At 36.7% G+C, this 20,488-nt stretch overlaps 1 protein-coding gene across 2 annotated transcripts in view; it reads left to right on the top strand.

Moving 5' to 3' along the window:
• Positions 1-20,488, top strand: part of LOC127636525 (cAMP-specific 3',5'-cyclic phosphodiesterase 4D-like) — a 268,642-nt gene that overhangs the window by 37,560 nt on the left and 210,594 nt on the right. For both annotated transcript variants that reach the window (XM_052117068.1, XM_052117067.1), the window contains exon 3: positions 2,538-2,776. In XM_052117068.1, the coding sequence (XP_051973028.1) occupies positions 2,538-2,776 (239 nt within the window). The remainder of the gene's footprint in view (positions 1-2,537; positions 2,777-20,488) is intronic.

The raw sequence follows: 20,488 nt of genomic DNA, 5'->3' as shown, positions 1-20,488 counted from the left end.
CTTAATTTTATTTTGTTTATGCAATATATATACTATATATATAATATGTATATATATATATTAAGGGCGTCCCCTGCACTCTTTAAAAAGGTGATTTTTGTCACCTGCACTTTTCCAAGCCAAACCCATAATGAGTCCAAATGGTGGATTTTTCTACAGTATTCTTTGTGTTTGCTTCTTTGGGCAGATTGAGCGACCATCCAGCCAATCACAAGTGAGTTTCTTGAGCCGAAACAACCCTTAAATTACAGACCGTCAGTCAGAGAGTCAGACTGTCTAATCAACGCAGCTCCGTTCATTTCTACTAAATTGCTTTCAACAATTTATCCATGTTTTTTATCGGCATTGATGTTGAACAAAATTTATAATCTAGAGATGAGAAACACACAAGCAAGTTATTTATCAGCAGCATTATGTGAAATGCACTGCAGACAATCCTTCTTTTAAGCACACATTGTAAGTGGAGTTTATATCAGCGCATGAGTCTTCATTAAGTTATGCTTTTTACATTGTGTTTGTGAGGTAATAGTTTGATGGGTTGTTTTTGCCGATTTAAGCAGATGACTAAATCTGTGTTAAATATGTAAAGCTATTTTTAATATCAGCTCCTGTTTTTTACTTCTATGTTGATGTGCACTCGACAAACTGTAGGAAAAAAGATCGATCTGCTGTGTGCTTAGAACACTTGTGCATTTTATTGAAGTGAATAGATATTTAGACACGCTATTCTATACATAAAAACACACGGATGTTATTAAAACTCATAATTATTATTAGACTATTATTGTTTTAATACATGTGATTTGTTTCGTTTTTTTATTTTTAATAAATTTGCAAAGATTTAAAACAAACTTCTTTCACGTTGTCATTATGGGGTATTGTTTGTAGAATTTTGAGGAAAATAATTAATTTAATCCATTTTGGAATAAGGCTGTAACATAACAAAACGTGGAAAAAGTGAAGCGCTGTGAATACTTTCCGGATGCACTTTATATATATATATATATATATATGAAATGGGACCATGGCATGTTTTTGTGATATTCACGTCATTTTAGGGTTTTCAACATTATGTCTTCATAGCAACAAAGTTGTAAAATTGGACGTGACTTACAAAGAAAAGGTTAGCAAGCATAAAAGTTAGCATTTTGTCACACTAAAATCATGTTAACACATATTGTGGTAGCACTATATATTACATTTACATACTGTATAATTACAACAACTATAGTAATTACAAGGTACTAACCCTAAACCTAACTCTAACTCTAACCCTAACCTTAACCCATATTAAGTGCATGTAGTTACCTAATGTTACTCCGTACTTTCTTGGATAAGTACACTGTAAGTTTAGTGAAACCAGATATACTGTAAAATAAAGTGCAACCCATATTGTTTATATCTTGTGGCAATAGTTTTGAAACGATGAGTATTTTAACAGTTACAGATTGGCCCCATTCACTTCCATCGTAAGTGCCTGCCTGTAAAGCCCAAAGGATATTTGATGAGAACGCTTATGCCCCATTCACACAGCCAGTGACATTGCACGACAAAACAACACAATCCTATTCACTTTCAATGAGAGCAGTGTGACTTCCAGCGACACAAGCTGCAGTGACCCATGGCGACGGAGGTCACTGTTCACTGTTCTATATCATTTGTCTGTAACCACAAACATGGATATAGCCTAATAAAAATGCCTGGAAAACCATTTGATTCATACATCGATAGATTGTTCATCTGGTTCATGATGTACTGCACTGAGCACTGTTGCAGGTTATATAAAAACTCTCTCCCCTGCAAAATGTAAAATTTTAGAAGCTATAGAACTGATTCCTTGTCATATTAGAATGAAGTCGTAGTTTTACCGACAGTTTAATCTGTAATGAGAATTTCCAAAGCTACAATAGCCAGATGTGCAGTCCACCAATAACATTAAAACAACAGCAGTAGGAACGCTCACAAGCAACACAGACCACAGAGTCTAGTGACACCAAGTAACAATGTCGTTTGGGGTGTGAACGGAGCTTTAGTGTCTGTGTACAGACCGAAGTATACTTTGGGCTTAACCCAGATTTTTGCTTTTATTCAAGAAAAGGAGGGACAAGTTGGCATTCATTTTTGTGGAAATCAACATTATGTCACAAAAGCTGTCCATTGAGCTTAACTTGTAGTGGACCCAGAATAGGCCTTTAAGTATAGCACATTTTGAGAGATTCTGAGAGAGTTCAGTAAGGAAAGAAAAATTTGGGGGAGTAACACAATTTCTTGTAGAATACTGACACATGATGGATACTGATGTGCTTCATGACGCTTGCCCAGATTCAGCCAACCCACAAAAAACTGCCTGTTCATATGTGAAATTGTTATAGTTTATAGAGTAAAAACTATCACAAACCCTACACATTCTGTGAAACACTTCTGAGGGGCCATTTACACAAAACCGCCTGCCCAGTCTGTGTATTTTCTATTCCGCATAGCTCAGTAGAAGACCAAACACTAGTAAATTATAATTTTGTGTTTGTGTGTCATGCCAGGTGTGTGATGGGTCCCTAGGGTCCCCGGAAGCAGATGCAGAGGAGGGAGTCGCTCCAGGCATGGAGCACTTCCAAGTGCGCAGACGTTCCAGCCGCAACCTGCAGCTGCCCCCGCTAGCCTTCCGACTTGCTGAGCAACATGACTGGAACAGCAAAGAGAATGAGCCAATGGCCCGTCCCACCACCCTGGCACTGCGCATCCCCCCAACCATCGCCATCACCTCTGCTGAAGCTGGCGGGTGAGTAAAAAACATCAGATTCTTTTTGTGGATACAGAATTCGTGTTGGCCAATATTGCTGTTTTGTATTGATATTGTTCAGATAAGGTCAATATTGTGCTACCTTCAAGTCCTTCTGGGTAGGATTGTAAACTAATCAGAACAAGAACCTGTTTCATTTTTTTATTACACCATAACCATATGATTTTCATGATTTTCTGTTCCTTAAAATATGTTTTTGAATGCTGTTTTTATTCAGACAATATAGATGTATAATATTGACAATCATTGGTTATCAGTGAAAACATTATCTTATTAAAAATGTGGCCCATGTTTTCCTTTTTTTTGTAAATAAAATATTGTTGGAGCCTTTGTGACGCACATACATCTCAACGGTGGCGTTATCTTCATTTGAAAATATGTAAGAACGAAATGAGTAAAGGTAATAAAATCTACTCCTTCACCCGACTTGGCATCACTAGTAGCTCTTCAGTTCCTGTTCGGTGTGTGAGAAGGTTTTTGTTGGAGAAGCCTGATTAGAACATATTTTGGCGTTTTGTCCAGTGTCATCCCATCACTGTTCTTCAGTCACTTATCTTCAGTGCAGCCTGTTCCATCTTTGATGGACTCTTTAAAGAGGCGCAGCTGAAGGGTGTATCTCTAGGCCTGCAAGCACATGGATGAAAGAGAATGGCTTAAGATGAGTTTCTCTTAAACTCTAGAGCGAATTTGATGCTCAGATATGGATTGGGCCCTTACTAAGTCTTTGGGATTTTTTCGGAATAGTAAGTCATATTATTTAGAAATGTTACAGCACACCTCTCCTCAAAAATCAGCACTATTTGAGGTGTATTTCATGTCTGTTGCGCAAACTGTGATGGACGATTAACCCCTAGTATGAGCAGTAGTAATAGCGATGCTTAATTTAGCAAGCACCACTAGATTAATTTCTGTTTAGATTAGGACGTTCGATAAATGTTTTTAATCAAATTAATTACATTAAATGCTGTTTAATTAAAGGAATATTCAGGGTTTAATACAAGTTAAGCTCAATGGACAGCAATTGTGGCAAAATATTGAGTACCACAAAAATTTATTTCGACTTGTCCCTCCTTTTCTATAACAAAAGCAAAAATCTGGATTACAACAAGGGACTTAAAATGGAAGTGAATGGGGCCAATCTGTAAATGTTAAAATACTCACTGTTACATAAACAACATGCGTGTTATCATGATTTTAGTGTGATATAATCGCATACTAATCTTTTCTGTGTAAAGTCATCCAATTTTACAACTTCATTGCATTATGATGCAATGTCAACAAACCCTAAAATGACTGTACATTTTTTTTATTTAAACAACTTTACAGCTAAAATAATACATAAGTTTTAACAGAAGAATTAATGAAAGTGCTTTTAGAAAATGATAAGCTTCACATTTCTGTCTTTAAACCCTCCTAAATTGGGACCATTCACTTCCATTGTAAGTGCCTCACTGTAACATTGATATTTACTTTTCTTTTTTTTTAAGAAAAGGGCAGATGAGTCGACATTATTTTTATGTAATATATATAATACTAAAGATAATTTAAAGTCATTACATTATTGTGGCAGACAAGTAAACCATTGATTAGACAATACAAAAAGCAGCTTTAAAAGTCTATATATTGTGTGTTTTATTTCCATATCATTAAACATAAGGAACAATTTTTTATATTTTTTTAATGGGTTTTTTGTATATTAAATTATAAATTAACATGCTATATCATCAGTCTTAGTTTTGATTTTTTGTTTGTTTTCTGTTTAGAGGATTTGGACTGTGATATCTTGCATGTAGGGGCTAGATGCAATTTCTTTCAGGGCAAAATAATATCAGCATCATGCAGCATCATGAATATTTCAGTAGGTAACATGGTGACTTCATCTTTATAGAGCGGTTTCTGCATTTTAAACATTCTACATGGGCAGTTTTAACTTGTTTGCTTAGTAGTCTTACAGAAAGCTGAAAACCATTCTCCAGCATTTTTGACTCAGTTCTACATTGGCTGCCAGCTTAAATGCAATCATGCACTCTCTTCAAACATAGCCTTATTGTATAACAGAGAAACATCGGAGACACCCCGCCATCCACAATCAATTTTGTCCAGTAGCTATTCATCGAAAAGCTACGTCATCTTGGAGCTAAAATTGTATTTTTTAGGCCAAATTAGTAGAGCACCTATGTAGTGTTTTAGTGAGCCAATCAAACTTTACTGACTGGGTACAATCTCCTTCTATTAACGTCTAATGGTTTCTGAGGTTATGTGAGTAGATGGACGCTCGTTTCATATCCAAGCAGAGAAACACAATCAGACCTCTTCATGTTGTTGGGAATGAGAAATTAATTTCCTGTCACGTTCTGATTTACAGACATCCAGTTCATATATCAAAATGTTTTATTAGATGGTGACTCATATCAGGAAAAAAGTAATTCACCCTTAAAATTCAGAATCAGAAAGTCTAGAAATATACGAAGATATTCTGATCAAAGTCTACGTGTTTCTTCAGCTTTGGGCACTTTTAGCACTGTGGATTTAAAGATTTTTATCACTTTTAATAATTGTTTTATTTGTAGACTAACAGTGTCCAACAGTTCATGCATTACAAGAGATTTACGTAATTTTTTTGTCATTTTATTTTAAAGTCATGAACATTTCCACTATTGTGTAATTTCCAGCACATCTCAATTCTGTATTGTTTAATAGAATTCTCTGGTGGAAATGTCGATGATGGAAAGCCACAAGTACAGACAAAGCACAATGTATTTAAGCTAACAACACACAAACAATTAAAATCTTTCATGTTTTTATTGAACACATCCCATTAAACATTCACAGTGAACCCTTGGAATTAATAACTGGTTGATCCTCCTTTGGCAGCAATAACCTCAACCAAGCATTTCCGGTAGCTGCGGATTAGACCTGCACAACATTCAGAATTTTGGACCATTCTTACTTACAGAACTGCTTCAGCTCAGCCATATTCTTGGGATGTCTGGTGTGAACAGTTTTCTTGAGGTCATTCCACAGCATCTCCATTGGGTTAAGGTCTGGGCTCTGATTGGGGCACTGCAAAAGGTGAATTTTATTTTACTGGAGCCATTCTGTAGTGGATTTATTTTGATGTTTATGGTCATTGTCCTGCTGCATCACCCAACTTCTACTGATCTTCAGCTTACACACAGCTATCCTGATATTATCCTATAGGATATTTTGATAAACTTGGGAATTCATTTGTCCCTCGATGATGGCAAGCAGTCCAGGCCTTGAAGAAGCAAACAGAGCCAATGATGTTCCCTCCACCGTACTTCACTTCAATGTTATCATGTTGGTATGGGTTGCCCTTTTTACACCAAACGTAGTGCTGCAAGTTCTTCCTAAACAATTTAACCTTAGATTCATCAGTCCACAAAACATTTTCCCAGTAGAATTGTGGTGTGTCAAGGTGGTCTTTGGCACACAGCAGTGTTTTTGTTGGAAAGCAGTGGCTTTCTACGTGGTGTCCTGCCATGGACACCATACCTGTTTAATGTTTTCCATATAGTAGACTCATGAACATGTTAACCAGTTCCAATGATACCTTCAAGTCTTTATCTGTCACTCTAGGGTTCTTTTTACCTCATTGAGCATTCTGCAGTGTGCCTTTTGGCTGGACAGCCACTTCTAGAGAGAGTAGCCTCAGTACTAAATCATCTCCAGACAATTTGTATAACTGTGGACAGATTAATATCTAAGTTCTTCATGTTAACTTTGTAGCCCTTTCCAGCTTTATGCAAAGTAACAATTCTTGATTGTAGGTATTCTGAAATCTCTTTTTTTGTGATGCATAGTCCACATCAGCAGATCATTCTTGTGAATTGTGAACTCCAAATATTTGAGTGCTTTTCATAAGTCAAAGTAGCTTTAACCCACACCTCCAATCTCGTTTCAATAATTGGATGCCAGGTTTGCCAACTCCTGACTCTAATTAGCTTTTGTTGCTGTAAATAGCCTAGGGGTTCACATACTTTTCCTAACATACACTGTGAATGTTTGAATGATGTATTCAATATATACAAGAACTATAAAATAATTTGTGTGTTATTAGTTTAAACAGATTTTGTTTGTTCATTGTGACTTAGATCAAACAGATTTTAAGACAAATGTATACATAAATGCAGATATTCCAAACAGTTCACATTTATTGCCACTCTATGTAGCCCAAATACAAACAATTAAATCCTATTTACACATTTTTTGCATAATTTGGCAAACTTACATGTTGATTTGAAATGATGCCCAATAAAAAAATATTGAGTGAAAAAATAAAGTGAAATTTACCTTGGGGAAAATAAATACTAACAATGTTCAGTATAAGGGGCAAACTTTTTTGGTGTAATGGAAATGATAAATTACAAATTTGATATGGTAATTTTTTGAAAACATTTATAGACATAATTTTGACACAATAAATATTGAAATGGTTTATGTTTATTTCAGTCTTTTAGATTATCATAGTATTAAACATGTAATAATTTGTAATGTTTAATGTATTTTCATAGTGTAATATTGAAAGTCTGGGTCTGGGACAAGGCTAAAACAGTCAAATCTATACATAAAAGGCATTTGAAAGGTATCAAAATGAAACGATGAAGGCCAGGTAAAAAGTTTCCAAGTCAGATTTAATGAGATCTTCATATAACAAAAAGAAAAAAGTTTTGATGAAAATCAACCTCTGGGACTTGAATTTGCCCGAAGTTGAAGAAACACAACAAATGCATTTCTCGCCATTTTATTGGCCAGACAGAACTTCCTGTGGCCAGTTCTTGGCAAGACAAATCTGTAAAGTGGACCAGACTTTATTCCGATAGTAAAAAGTCTGGTCATGTAAACTTCTGATTTTCTGATTTACTGTATACTCAACTGGGTTTTGCCCCAAGTGAAGGAGTTCAAGTACCTCTGGGTCTTGTTCACGAGTGAGGGGACAATGGAGCGGGAGGTTGGCCGGAGAATCGGGGCAGCGGGGGCGGTATTGCACTCGCTCTATCGCACCGTTGTCACGAAAAGAGAGCTTAGCCGAAAGGCAAAGCTCTCGATCTACTGGTCAATCTTTGTTCTTACCCTTACCTATGGTCATGAAGGTTGGGTCATGACCGAAAGAACTAGGTCACGAGTACAAGCGGCCGAAATGGGCTTCCTCAGAAGGGTGGCGGGCTTCTCCCTTAGAGATAGGGTGAGGAGCTCAGTCATCCGTGAGGAGCTCGGAGTAGAGCCGCTGCTCCTTTGCGTCGAAAGGAGTCAGTTGAGGTGGTTTGGGCATCTGGTAAGGATGCCCCCTGGCCGCCTCCCTAGGGAGGTGTTTCAGGCACGTCCAGCTGGGAGGAGGCCTCGGGGAAGACCCAGGACTAGGTGGAGAGATTACAACTCCACACTGGCCTGGGAACGCCTCGGGGTCCCCCAGTCAGAGCTGGTTAATGTGGCTCAGGATAGGGAAGTTTGGGGCCCCCTGCTGGAGCAGCTGCCCCCGCAACCTGACTTTGGATAAGCGGTTGAAGATGGATGGATGGATGTATACTCAACTGCAGAAGAAAGATTTGTTCTACTTACCAATGAGATTTCCAGCATATATCATGTGGGATGCCCCTCAGCATGTTTCATTTATATTTAATTCAGCTGTCACTGAAATACTTCATCAAAGTGACACATTTTGTTGGCTATATCGCTAATTGGGTCGGATTGATGGGCCTGTTGGTCACCCCACTAGTGACACTGTGGTTGTTCAAATCAGCATCAACACTGATATTGCTAGCTGTGCACTTTCATTTTAGACTAGCATTTCATAAGAATTACAGCCATGAACACATTCCATTATGGCTGACCTTTACGGATTATTTTTAGGTGAATAGATCCAGCCTGGCAAACACAAATACTCAAAATCAATAGTTTTACAGTGATGTATGAATACAGAAATTTGCTTTTGTCTCTTGCTGAAGCCATGCTGTGCTGGAGTGGCAATATCAGCAGCCTTAATCAGCCATGGACTGGAATACAATTTTTATGTGTCTGGTGAGTCATATTTTCTGGTGCTACTCGATATATGAATAGATCTGGGATTTAAAAGTTTGTGCATGCTGTGGCATGAAATAAATAGTTTATGCGTCATGCACCATGTAAAGACTCGCAATTTTACTTCCATTGACATCATCACAGTTTCTTGCAGTGTTTATCATAGACATTGACCCACACCAAATGCATGATTTAAATAATTTGTTACACATTACTGAGTTTGGAAAGGGTCAATGAAATAGTTAAAAATTTGTCTTACAAAAATTTGATTGAGCATATAGCTCATTGGACTCGCCTCATTTGGGGCATAGCAACTGTAAAATGTACAGGTGTTTTTTAATTACTTTTATCATCATTAGTTTTTTTGTTGACATGTTTATCCAAATCACTAATCGCCAATTGGGCATGTTGGGGGTGGCTAGTTTGAGAATCTCCAATTTAATTAATAACATAATTTGCGTGAACAACAAAGCAACAACCTGGATCATCAATAACTTACTAATAACCAGTGTTATCAGATTAAAATATTTTTTATTCTCTCGACAGGCTTACTTGTCTGAATCGGCTTCTTGTGAATACACCTTCATAACTAGCAAAGATCATTCCCATGTTCCATCTTCTGAAGCTTGCAGAGCACATACTGCACACAAAAGTTAAGCAAAGTCTTTGATTTGCTTCACTAGACCTATATTCATTATTCTGTTCAATCGGGGAGCTTCTTAACTTATGAAAATAAGTCTGCCTATGGTAAACTTCCATTTTCATTGGAAAATTATTTTGCAAGTGCCCAATGTTCTGAGAAACCACCTCTCAGGATGAGCTTGTTGTGATATGCTCACTGTGTTGCCCTGGTTTAATACGTAATTTCTTAAGTCTTACCCATCTCGATTAATTTCCAGCGGTGGATGGAACATGTCAAACAACGTAGATGAATGAAGTTACTTTCGTTGTGTAAACTTTTGTTAAATTAATTTAAAGTGAGATTATTGATGTAGTTATTACATGATTTCTATGCCAATGCAACATACTTGTCATTTTTGGGATGAAGGTTATAGATGTTTCCTGCTTGTGAAAGTGTGCTGTCTATCATAGTTATTAACAGTTCACGAAAACATATTACAGCACAGTTCAGTTCTCATTTACAATTTAAGTAAATGGGGCAAATTAGTAAACTTTAAAATACTAATTGTTTCAAAATTATAGCCACTAGGTGTGGGCGATATAACCAGAAATCTATAGGTCATAAGTCATTATAAGTCATCTTAAATCACGGTAACGGTATACATCACAATATAGAAAATCAGCAAAAAAGTGTTTAGATATTAAATAACCATGTGATAGGGGTGGGTGATATAAGCAATAAATTATACAGCAATATTCTTAAAATTTTTGCTCGATAACTATATGATGATATGGCACATTTTGATTGAAAAAGATTTTAAATAAAAGTGTTCCTTTTTTTATTTAAAACGATGTCCAAAATAGCCTAATGGTAGACCTGTCATGTCCATTGAAATGTATCAAATAAATAATTAATTATGAACAATTTAGCTTTTCAATCCATATAAAAATGTAGGCCTCTCTCTTTTTGAATGTAAGCGTTTGCTTAGATTCTGAAGCAAATCCCCCTAATTTGATTTGGATTCCACGGTTTTATTTTATATTTATTTATTAATTCCTGAGGTAATTAACCCAGCTTCAGCAATAATGTTTGTGGTAATCATCATGCCACATTATGCCACAAAAGTGTAACTTGTATTGAACCTGGAACGTTTCTTTAAATCTAGACATTTTCCGCCCCACCCTATTAAAACATAACAGCCATCCCAATAGAGCGCAACAGTGCCAGCCCACTTTTTCAGCTGTCTGGGTTCCAGAAGTATTTTCCCCATTAATTTCTTTCATGGACTTTTAATAAAATCCATCATAAAAGAGATGAACCAAACCAACCAGCTCCGAGGAGAATCACAACATCACAAACTTTTGTTTTGATGCAAAAAAATTATTAAAGACATAACTACATAAAAAGCTGTGTACTTACCGTCTTTAATGAGGGCACAAAATACAATCCCATAAAGCATTGCGAATGATGTCATTGAATAAAAAATGATGGAATATATAAAACTATTGAATTTAGGTTGTTGATTATAGTGAAGTATAGAATTTTTTTTTATGTTTATTGTTAAATATTCCAATATGTACAAATATACAAGTAGTTTAAGGGTGAAGAGAGACTGATTCGATTACATCATTTACAGTGCATCATGGGAGTGGGCGGTCGCCCTGAGGCACGATTTCGTAGGTTTCGTTGGCCAAGGTTCTTTGATTGGAGAATCTATCTCTGCTGTACAATAGATAATTGAGTTGTTTACCATGATTTCCACTATCAAACATAATTTTTAAACAATGAGTTGAGATCGATAAACAACCTCATAGCTAATGGTAGGTCTGTCTTTATAAGTTTTATAAGTCATCGTTGAAAATCAATTAGTCTATGGAATAACTGAATGTCATTTTTACTTTCGAAACCAGACTGTTGCTCTATAGAGCTGTTCAGCCGAGACGTCAATTTGTAGGCGAACCCGGACATCTAATTTGCCATGAGTCCCCTCGGGATTTGCCTATGGGTTTTTATAATGGGATTTTTGAACTTCTGAGTAAAATAAGGTCTGTGGTAAACATTACTTGACGACACGTGTACATTTTGTTCTACAACATAAATTATACAATTTCATAACATAAATTTGAAAGCCAACATGTGTTTCTTTCTTTTTTTTTTTAAGTATGTAATACTTACGGCTTGAAAATTCACGTTTCAGGTAGACTGTGTAATTTATGTTGTTGAACTAATATAGCTACCATGATTTTTCCCTAGTTATATAGTATATTCTGATACATATTTTCTGCCTGACAAGATACAAGGTGCTACCATAATTTTACCGCCATTATAAATGTTGTTCTTCATCCTTTGTTATTTATTTTTTTTGCTTGTCAAGAAGTGAAACTCTGGATTCTACCAGTTATTAAGAAAGCAGTAGAACATTCTGATGAGTATTTTTTCTTGGCACAAAATAATTCTCTTGATTTTACCTCATTAACCCTTGGTCAACCTTCGGGACAGTTTTGTCTTTTTAATTTTTGTTTTTTTCAATCAATTTGGCTGTGTTAATGCCAACAGCATAAATTTTGACAAAGGTGTGTATTTTTGGGGGAATTTTTATATTTCAATCTCAGTTCCAATAATACATCTATAATACACTGTGTTCACAAAATAGTTACACTCAGGAACTTCAGGACAAAAATGTCCCCACTGAAACCCATTAAAACGGCAATATTTGATCCCAGTGCTTTTAAACCATAAGATCATGAATTCTATGATATTATGCTTTCATTCCAGAACCCTGGCTTCAACATTTTCATTTTTCATATTTTCCACCAGTTGGCACCATTTTTTTTTTTATGTTTAGCATTTGGAGCAAATACATGCTTTTCCCCTATTCTCTGTTTGCTGTATTATAGAGCACAGCAGGAAAATTGAATAAATGATGCAGCTAAAATTGCCCCCCTCCCCCCCCCCCAGAAAAATACCCCGTAGCATTTTGTATATGGAAAATAATTAATTTAAAGGGTTAAAATCCTGAAAATGAATGTATATTTGGTAGTTATGTTCAGGACTAATGTTGGTTAAAAAAATTAACTTATTGAAAGTGGAAAATAATATTAATATATTTTATTGTTATGGCATTTTTTGACGCAGACATTTTTGTCCTCTCTGAGTAACTTCTTTTTTTTACACAAGGGTTAAACTGGTTTTTCATCCTGTGAGGTCTTTTCTGCTTGTCAATATGTCCTAATGTGAAAGACAGCTTATCCTGATTCGCTTTTCCTCTGAGTGAAGTGACAGTTTAAATTAACGGTCGCTCCCGCTGAGCGGGAAAGTGACCGGACTGCCTCAGATGAACATTAGCAGCCGCCCGCTTCGCCGTTTCTCAGTACACATCAGTGAGTAGAGAGAGAGAGAAACGGAGAAAGAGAAAGGAGGAGACAGCGGGATATTCTCACAAAAGCCGACAGATAGCTTACCTGAAAGCACCGAGGGAAAAATGGACCGAACCTACGCGGTGGATACGGGTCACCGACCGGGTCTGAAGAAATCACGGATGTCTTGGCCGTCGTCTTTTCAGGGATTTAGACGGTAATGATATTTGTCCTCCTCATCATTGTTAGGGGTGAATGGGTGTGTGAACAGGCTTCTGTGAAGTGCACTTTCTGTGTGTAAATCAATTCATTTAATGAAGAAATCGGTCTCTCTTGAGCTAAAAAGAACCGAATTAACTTCTGAGTCGATAGACTTTATTTAAAGTAATTATTTTTCCCTAGATATAGTTTCTTTGTAGGCGGGAGTTGCTTGCACCGGGGGATTGTGATGAAATATCATACAATCATTTTTTACATTCCTTAATTTAATGTTGGCGCACTAATTAAAGAATACATTCCCATTAATTTAATCTTTAATAAACAAAGGGCATTTAGACTTGCCATATTGTCTATTTAAAAACTCAAAAAGTTCCTCTTATTTCTTGAAGGGTTTTGGCGACTCCGTACGATTCTTTTTTGTTTGTTAATCGCGTGATTAAATGTCACGCATTATTCACTGTGCAGGTATTTCTAAAGGTCTTTCATCACTGCTTATTCGTCCTTCGATCAGTTTATTTATTTGTATTGCATGGAATAGGCTCTATTAAGCTGTACTGCAAGGAGACGTGTGTCAAATAAAGGTTATATGGGGTTTTATGTCAGTATTATCAGTTTTATGTGGATAATGTGATCAATACATGGGCGGAATCAGCACAAATTCGCATTAACGTACAGATGGAGTATTATCTAACGTTTAAATTATTTGCTAATGGAATTAAGGGGTGTTTATGGATTTATGTCAGCCCATATGTGATTTATGTTTGGCCATTTTGAGGGCCAGATTTTCAAAATGGGGCCCTACCTACAGGTACACCTAACCAAACACACCCAAAATCAAGCAATCTTAAACTTTCTGAAAGAGAACCCAAACGTGGGTTTGAATTACACTGGTGCCAGTCATCATTGACAGTCTCACAGAGTGTTTGGTGGCAACATTTTGTTTAGCTGATCATAAATCATAGTTGCTGTTCCACCTTGAATTGTCCTCAGGAGGACAAACCTTTACACTTAGAGACATACATAATGTGCCAAAGTGTCTATCTCACATAACCTCTAATGCTCTGTCCTCTCATTCCCATACACTAATGGAAAAATAAGCAGCAGTGTGCCAGAGAACATAGAGTATTTGCACCTCAAGATGTTTTTTTTTTTGTCTCAGAAGTTCATTTCAAACATAACATATCTTGATGAACACAGCGAAGGTCCAGAAGAAGAGGATTGTCTCTTAAATTTAGGGAACACTTTTATACTGGGCATAAGTGAATAATGACAGTGTTGGGTTTCATTCCCTGAATGCAGACCAGAGAGCCCATTGTTAAAGCTGATATATATATAGATAGATAGATAGATAGATAGATAGATAGATAGATAGATTCTGGACTGCAGACACGGACACGGACACAGCAAGTAGAGTTTGTAGCTAGCATTAAATTGATACCAATTTTTACATATTCAATCAACAGTCTGCAATAATACAGGTTGTACCCATATACTCTTATAGCCATTTCAATTAATTTCTTTGCATGAATTCATGAAAATTACGAGACTGTAGTGTCATTTAAAAAAAAATATTTTGTGTTTCCATACACAAAGCGCAGCAGTTCTGAGGTGAAATATCCACATAGGCGCTCTAGAAGTGAGTTAAATTATGTCCCAAACAATTGAGGTTTTTAAGGTTAACTATTTATCAAGTTTAATAAAAGTATTTAGATGTCATAAGATAGCACTGTGTAAGGAACAGGCAAGGGAATAGAGTTATTGAGTAAAAATACAGTGTTTCCCCTAGATGCATTCAGGAGCACCGCTGCTGAATTATGAGCACCACTATGACATTTTACATGGTTCATTAATATTTGTGATGCAACGTTACACTTGCCAGCTCCAGTCAGCTGTGTGCTTTCTACACAGTGTGCACTAAATGGGACACCTGTATGAAGGGAAAGGGACCCCACCATATACACGCAAGTATTTACAGTGACATCATCGTATAGCAGCCCATCAAAGGCTGTTCGTGAGTGTGTACACATAAAAGTAGGAGACCTGACATGATAGACCTATCTATCTCTTCTACTGAAAAGTCTTTTACTTGGATAACTTATTTGAGAAAGGTATAAGAAATATAGGGCTCCATCATTTTGCAACCATTTTTCCCACTGGTGAGACAAATTATTTTTAGAGGTTGCACCGGTACGGAGTTTACCAACACTAGTTTACCAACACTGATTCCGATTCTGGCTATCGAATCCAGTTCTTATCTAATCTTGGTTCGGATTCCAATAATTTTTTGGAGAGAAAATATAGCAAATACTTCAAGAACAAAAAACCTACCTTTTATTCTTGCCACATTTAGGCTATAACCATTAAATTGCCAATTGTGACAGTTTCGCTTCATTTATAAAAATAAATATTACTCTATTTTTATAAGGAATGATAAACAAAAACAATTACAAACCAAAACTTTTAAAGTAAATATAACACAAAAAATAGAACGTAACAAAATATGTAACAGGCAGTTATTGGAAGCAGTAACAATATATGCCTTCGCCTGAAGGATGCGTGATCTCCCTGGGCTAACCGTATCCTCAGCAGTAGAAAAAACCCTCTCACTGGGGGTAGAGGAGGCCTGTACACAAAGGTATGAGAGGGCTAGGTCGGACAAGAAAGGATATGTGTCTCTCCTGTTCCACCACCAGAGAGCAGGGTCTTCCGAGGTCATTATAGGCAGCATGTCCCCATGCATCTCCAATTCTTTGCAAGTTTTTTCCTGGATGGACAAGGTGCTCTGAATTAGGTTCTCCTTATAGACATCATCTTCTGCAAAAAGCTCCTCCAAGGGAGTCATCTTGGCCTTCTTGCAGGTTTGAAGCTATAAGGAACAAAAGAAGAAAAAAAGTTTAGCAATTTACAAAGTTTATGTCTGCAGTTTTTTATGTTGTATTCACCACAGGTATAGTCTCATTCTTGCTGTCCTCCCCTCTCTCCACTTCATCTGGCTGGACTGTCCCCATGTCCCTATCACCATCACCATGATCTATCAGCTGCAATTGTATTAAGCAATTAGACTAGAAAAAGTAGTAACATACATAGGGCAAGATGCAGGAAATGAGTATTTGATAATTAAAGGTCTTAAATTCAATTCACATCACATTCATATCTTGATCATCTCCCTGCAGAGAAAATGTACACTTAAAATGCTACACCTACCGAATCTTAGTTTACTGTGGAATATAATGTTCTGTTAGCTAGTTCTGATTCTGATGTGCTATGAGACACAGGAGAATATCAAACAAGGCTAAAGTCCATTGATATTGCTGTGAAAAACCTAATCAAGTATGCATTTTGCATATCTAGACGAAGGGGACTCAACAGTAGCAAAAGGATGTAACCCCTTCACCACAAATCTTGTCACCGCCCGGTGATATTCATCTACTTTCTCCTTGCTCGTTTTCCTCTTCATGGCTAAATTGAATGGATTTTCTGGCTCTTCAAATAAAGATTGTATCGATAACATATTTACTCTATTGATCTCTATTTTAAACAAAGTAATCTCAACAAAAACACAATTTTAAACAATGATTCTCATGTGAATGTCGACTTATCTGTGTTTTGTACCTGAGCGTGAGATGCTGCTACTGATTATATTAGCTGTATCTGGTGCGTCAACACGGTACATTCCTTAAGATTCACTTCGTGTTGAAGGAAATGCTTCATCATATTGATGAAGTTGCTTCCTCCCTTACATGAAATCCTTTTACTGCAGGTGTTGCATTTTGCGGTGTTGTTATCAATTTTAGCATAGTTTAACGAAACTTTGGAGCCTTTGCAACGGTCAGACTCAGCCATGGTGCCAAATATAGCGAACTGCGCTTGTGCGTAATGAAATTAGGTCCTTGTAGCAGGTCCTGGCCGATCAATACGACTGTAAAATGCTCACTGCCTAAAGTTAGGAACCAAAGTGAGGAATCGAATCGAATCGTCTTATTAAATCGAATCGTCTTATCGAATCCACAGTTCTTGGAAATTTGAAACCAGTTCTAAAATGGATCCGGTTCTTGACACCCAACCCTATGTGAGAGTGTGTTGAATGTAACGTAGCAGTGCTAGCCACTACCCGGCTCAATCATCAGCTGGTGTCATGATCACAAATCACTATAAACAGGGCTGCAAGAAGAGTGGTGTGAATTTGTCTGTGGAAAACCCCTTTGAAAACTCTTAGTGTCTTTTGCCTTGGTGATTAAACAAGTTTAAAACCACATGTAACTGCACACCATTACAAATATCACTGACCAGGACATCAATTATAAGGCTGTACAATCCACACATCACCACCCTAACAAAAATGTACCTTTGATTTACTATAGTAACTCTTACTGTGTAAGGCTGAATGATTTTTGAAAATAATCGAATTGTGATTTCTTTTACCAATATTGCGATTGTGATTTAATATGCGATTATTTTTAAAGCTCTTTATCGTCTGCATTATTCAACAAAGACAAGCAATAAATCATTAGTGGGTATGAACAGTATGAACAACACAATATTAGATAGATTCAACATAAACTGTTCTTTCCTGTAGGCCAGGCCTATATGTTATTATGAAATTAGGTGATGCTTGAATTGATATGAATGAAGTAGATAAATAAAAATATGTCAATCACAGTAGTATATTGACTCATTTGTTGAACTTCCAGCCTTGTAAACATGTAATAATTATGACAACATAAAGCACTGACAAATAAGCCTGGTGTAAACATTAATATGAAAGTCAGTAACAAATCACATAAACTAAAGTGTAGATTGTAGAAATATAAAAATAAATCTGTGGCTTTACCACACTCACTTTTATTCTGATAATTCAAAGTCACTGTAATAAAGAGAGATCCCATCTGACAAGCCCCTCTCTCAGGCCGGCTGCAATATTTTCCCCTGTGTGGTCATCTGGGAAGTAGGCAGTTTGAAGGCAGTGAGCTTTGAGGTCGAAGTCTTCAGTAATGAAATGCACATTAAGACTCTGATAGGGCTCCGCCTTACGGCTTGACCACATGTCAGTTGTAGCAACGAAAAACCTGGGTAAATGCATGTTGCTTCTATAGATTGAACGGATATGAAGTCAGAAATAATTATTCACGTTGCAAATATATATATATATAAACAAAAGACTTTTGTAATTATATGTGTACATGTAATTTATTTCTACACTTGCCTTCATATTTAAATCATAACAATGTATTTCTACTCCCTATTGTTGAAGTATTATTTGTATTGTTGTTAGGCAACTAATAATTATAATAATAAATATAAAACCAGTACTGATAATGATAATAGTAATGATTATAAAAATAATGGAATCTGAGTAAATATTAATTATTAATTTTATTGAAGTCATCCATCTGCTCAACAGTAAGGTTTGGTAGCAAACCTCAGAACACAATTCACAAAAAGTTTCTTCAAAGCCTAATTTTAAATGTTTTTTTATCTTTCTCTATGTCTTAAGGGGTTGGGTGCTCTGACATTACAATTTGTTATGAACATTGCGTGACAATGGCAACGTTTTTGCAAAATAAAATAATGTCATTCATGTCATTCAGATGGACTGTGTGGCTCTAAATGTGAGTTAAATGAGTTAAAATGTGTTTTTAAGGTTAATTGAGATTTAAATCAACAAAGCCGACTTCTATGACACTTTTGGCTCAAGTGTTGACTTGCATGCTCTTCAGGATTCGTACCCTGATCCTTTGCATCGCAAGTGAGCTATCAGTTGAGCTAACGCACGATATAATCATGCTTGAACAAGCTTGTAAATGTAGTTGATTATGCAATGCAAACATTAAATTGTCACCTTACAAGTCATGCGCTATAGTAAAAGGGTTTATTTGTCAAACGATGTGTGAGGGACATTGTGGAAAGGCAGAGGGCGGGGCCGGGTTGTGATAATACACACCCGGTCCCTTATCAGGCTAATTAAGCCTTCGAGAGGGATAAAGGCTGATTACGGGTGGTGGTGCGAGAGAAAGAGTTCATTTACGGACATGTCTGTCATGTGTGTGTTGTTGTCTTTTGTTTAAGTTTATTATTAAAATATTATTTATATTGACAAGCCGGTTCTCGCCTCCTCCTTTCCATTGAACTACGCTACAAACGTAAATTAAGTAAAAAAAGCTTTATGAACTGATAATCTGCCGTTTTAGTTGTGATTTTAGTGAAAGGAAATAAAAGTAATTGTTTTTAGCGCCTCTAGTGTTCATTCCACCAGGCCCCATATAAATTATTTTGCAAACATTTAGTTATTGTAACCTAATTCTATGACCAGGTTATGAATGCTACTGGGGGAGAAATATGACAGTCATCGGAGACAGTAAAAAATCGACTTAACGCTATAACAGATTACAGAAGCCACTGCAAAGTCGTTCAAGCAAGTCAGTCCATCTTTGAAATGCTCTCGGGAGGGAATTTCCTGTCATGCCAGTGCTGCTCCAATATCTTCTTGAATGGGGGAACACCGAAACCTCAAAAACGGTTGGTCAAGATTAAGATCAAAGAAAATATTTCAAATCAGAAATACATTTTGACATGCAATTTTCCCGGCTTGTGTAGCTAATGCGCATGCACATTAGCGAGTTGATTGACAGGCAATGTCTGTATCTAAAAGGTGATTTTCTTTGCAGTCAATCCATTCTCTGTGTGAATTGAACACTTCCCAAAACTCATATTTGAACCTGTTGTTTTTGTGATACATAATTGTTTTACTCTCCTCACCTTGCTTTAGCGAATTTTAAATGCATGACCTTTGCGATGGAAGGTGGCACACAAGCTATTAAGCCTGTAGGCCTGGCTTTCAGTTTATTGACTCATGCGCAGGTTGACGGGATTTCTCAAGGGAGATTCTAGTGCTGGAATAACCTGGTCACTATAACAGAGCTTCGTGTTCCTCTTAAACATTTTTAACGAGTGTTCCTTGGGAATTTTTGCATCTTTTGGGCTGTATATCTTGGCCTGAAATTTGGGGGATTGCGGGTATTGTGCACAATTTTATTTATTCCTGAACGTTCCACGTTTATAATGCAGGGAATTCCCGTGCACTTTTATTCCCTTTAAATGTAGCTGCGAATTAGTAAACCATCCATCCATCCATCCATCGTCAACCACTTATCCTGTGTACAGGGTCACGGGGGGCTGGAGCCTATCCCAGCTAACATTGGGCGAAAGGCGGGGGACACCCTGGACAGGTCGCCAGTCCATCGCAGGAATTAGTAAACCAATCCATTCAAATAGACAAATCAAATCAATAATCTTTTTTTTGTATAAAACTGTAATTCCAGTAAAGTGAATGTTTACGAGTGTTACGTCATTCTTTCAGCCAAACTGGGTCAAATCTGGAAGATGCCGTACAGTTAATGTGGGCAAGAAAATCCTGAGGAAAAGAAAATGATGTAACCATTTCTCAGTCAGCTGCCT

Source organism: Xyrauchen texanus, chromosome 44 (genome assembly GCF_025860055.1).
Source record: "Xyrauchen texanus isolate HMW12.3.18 chromosome 44, RBS_HiC_50CHRs, whole genome shotgun sequence".
In the NCBI taxonomy this organism is placed as follows: Eukaryota; Metazoa; Chordata; class Actinopteri; order Cypriniformes; family Catostomidae; genus Xyrauchen; species Xyrauchen texanus.
The sequence above is the reverse complement of the archived record's forward strand: the minus strand, read 5'-3'. Positions and strand labels throughout refer to the sequence as shown.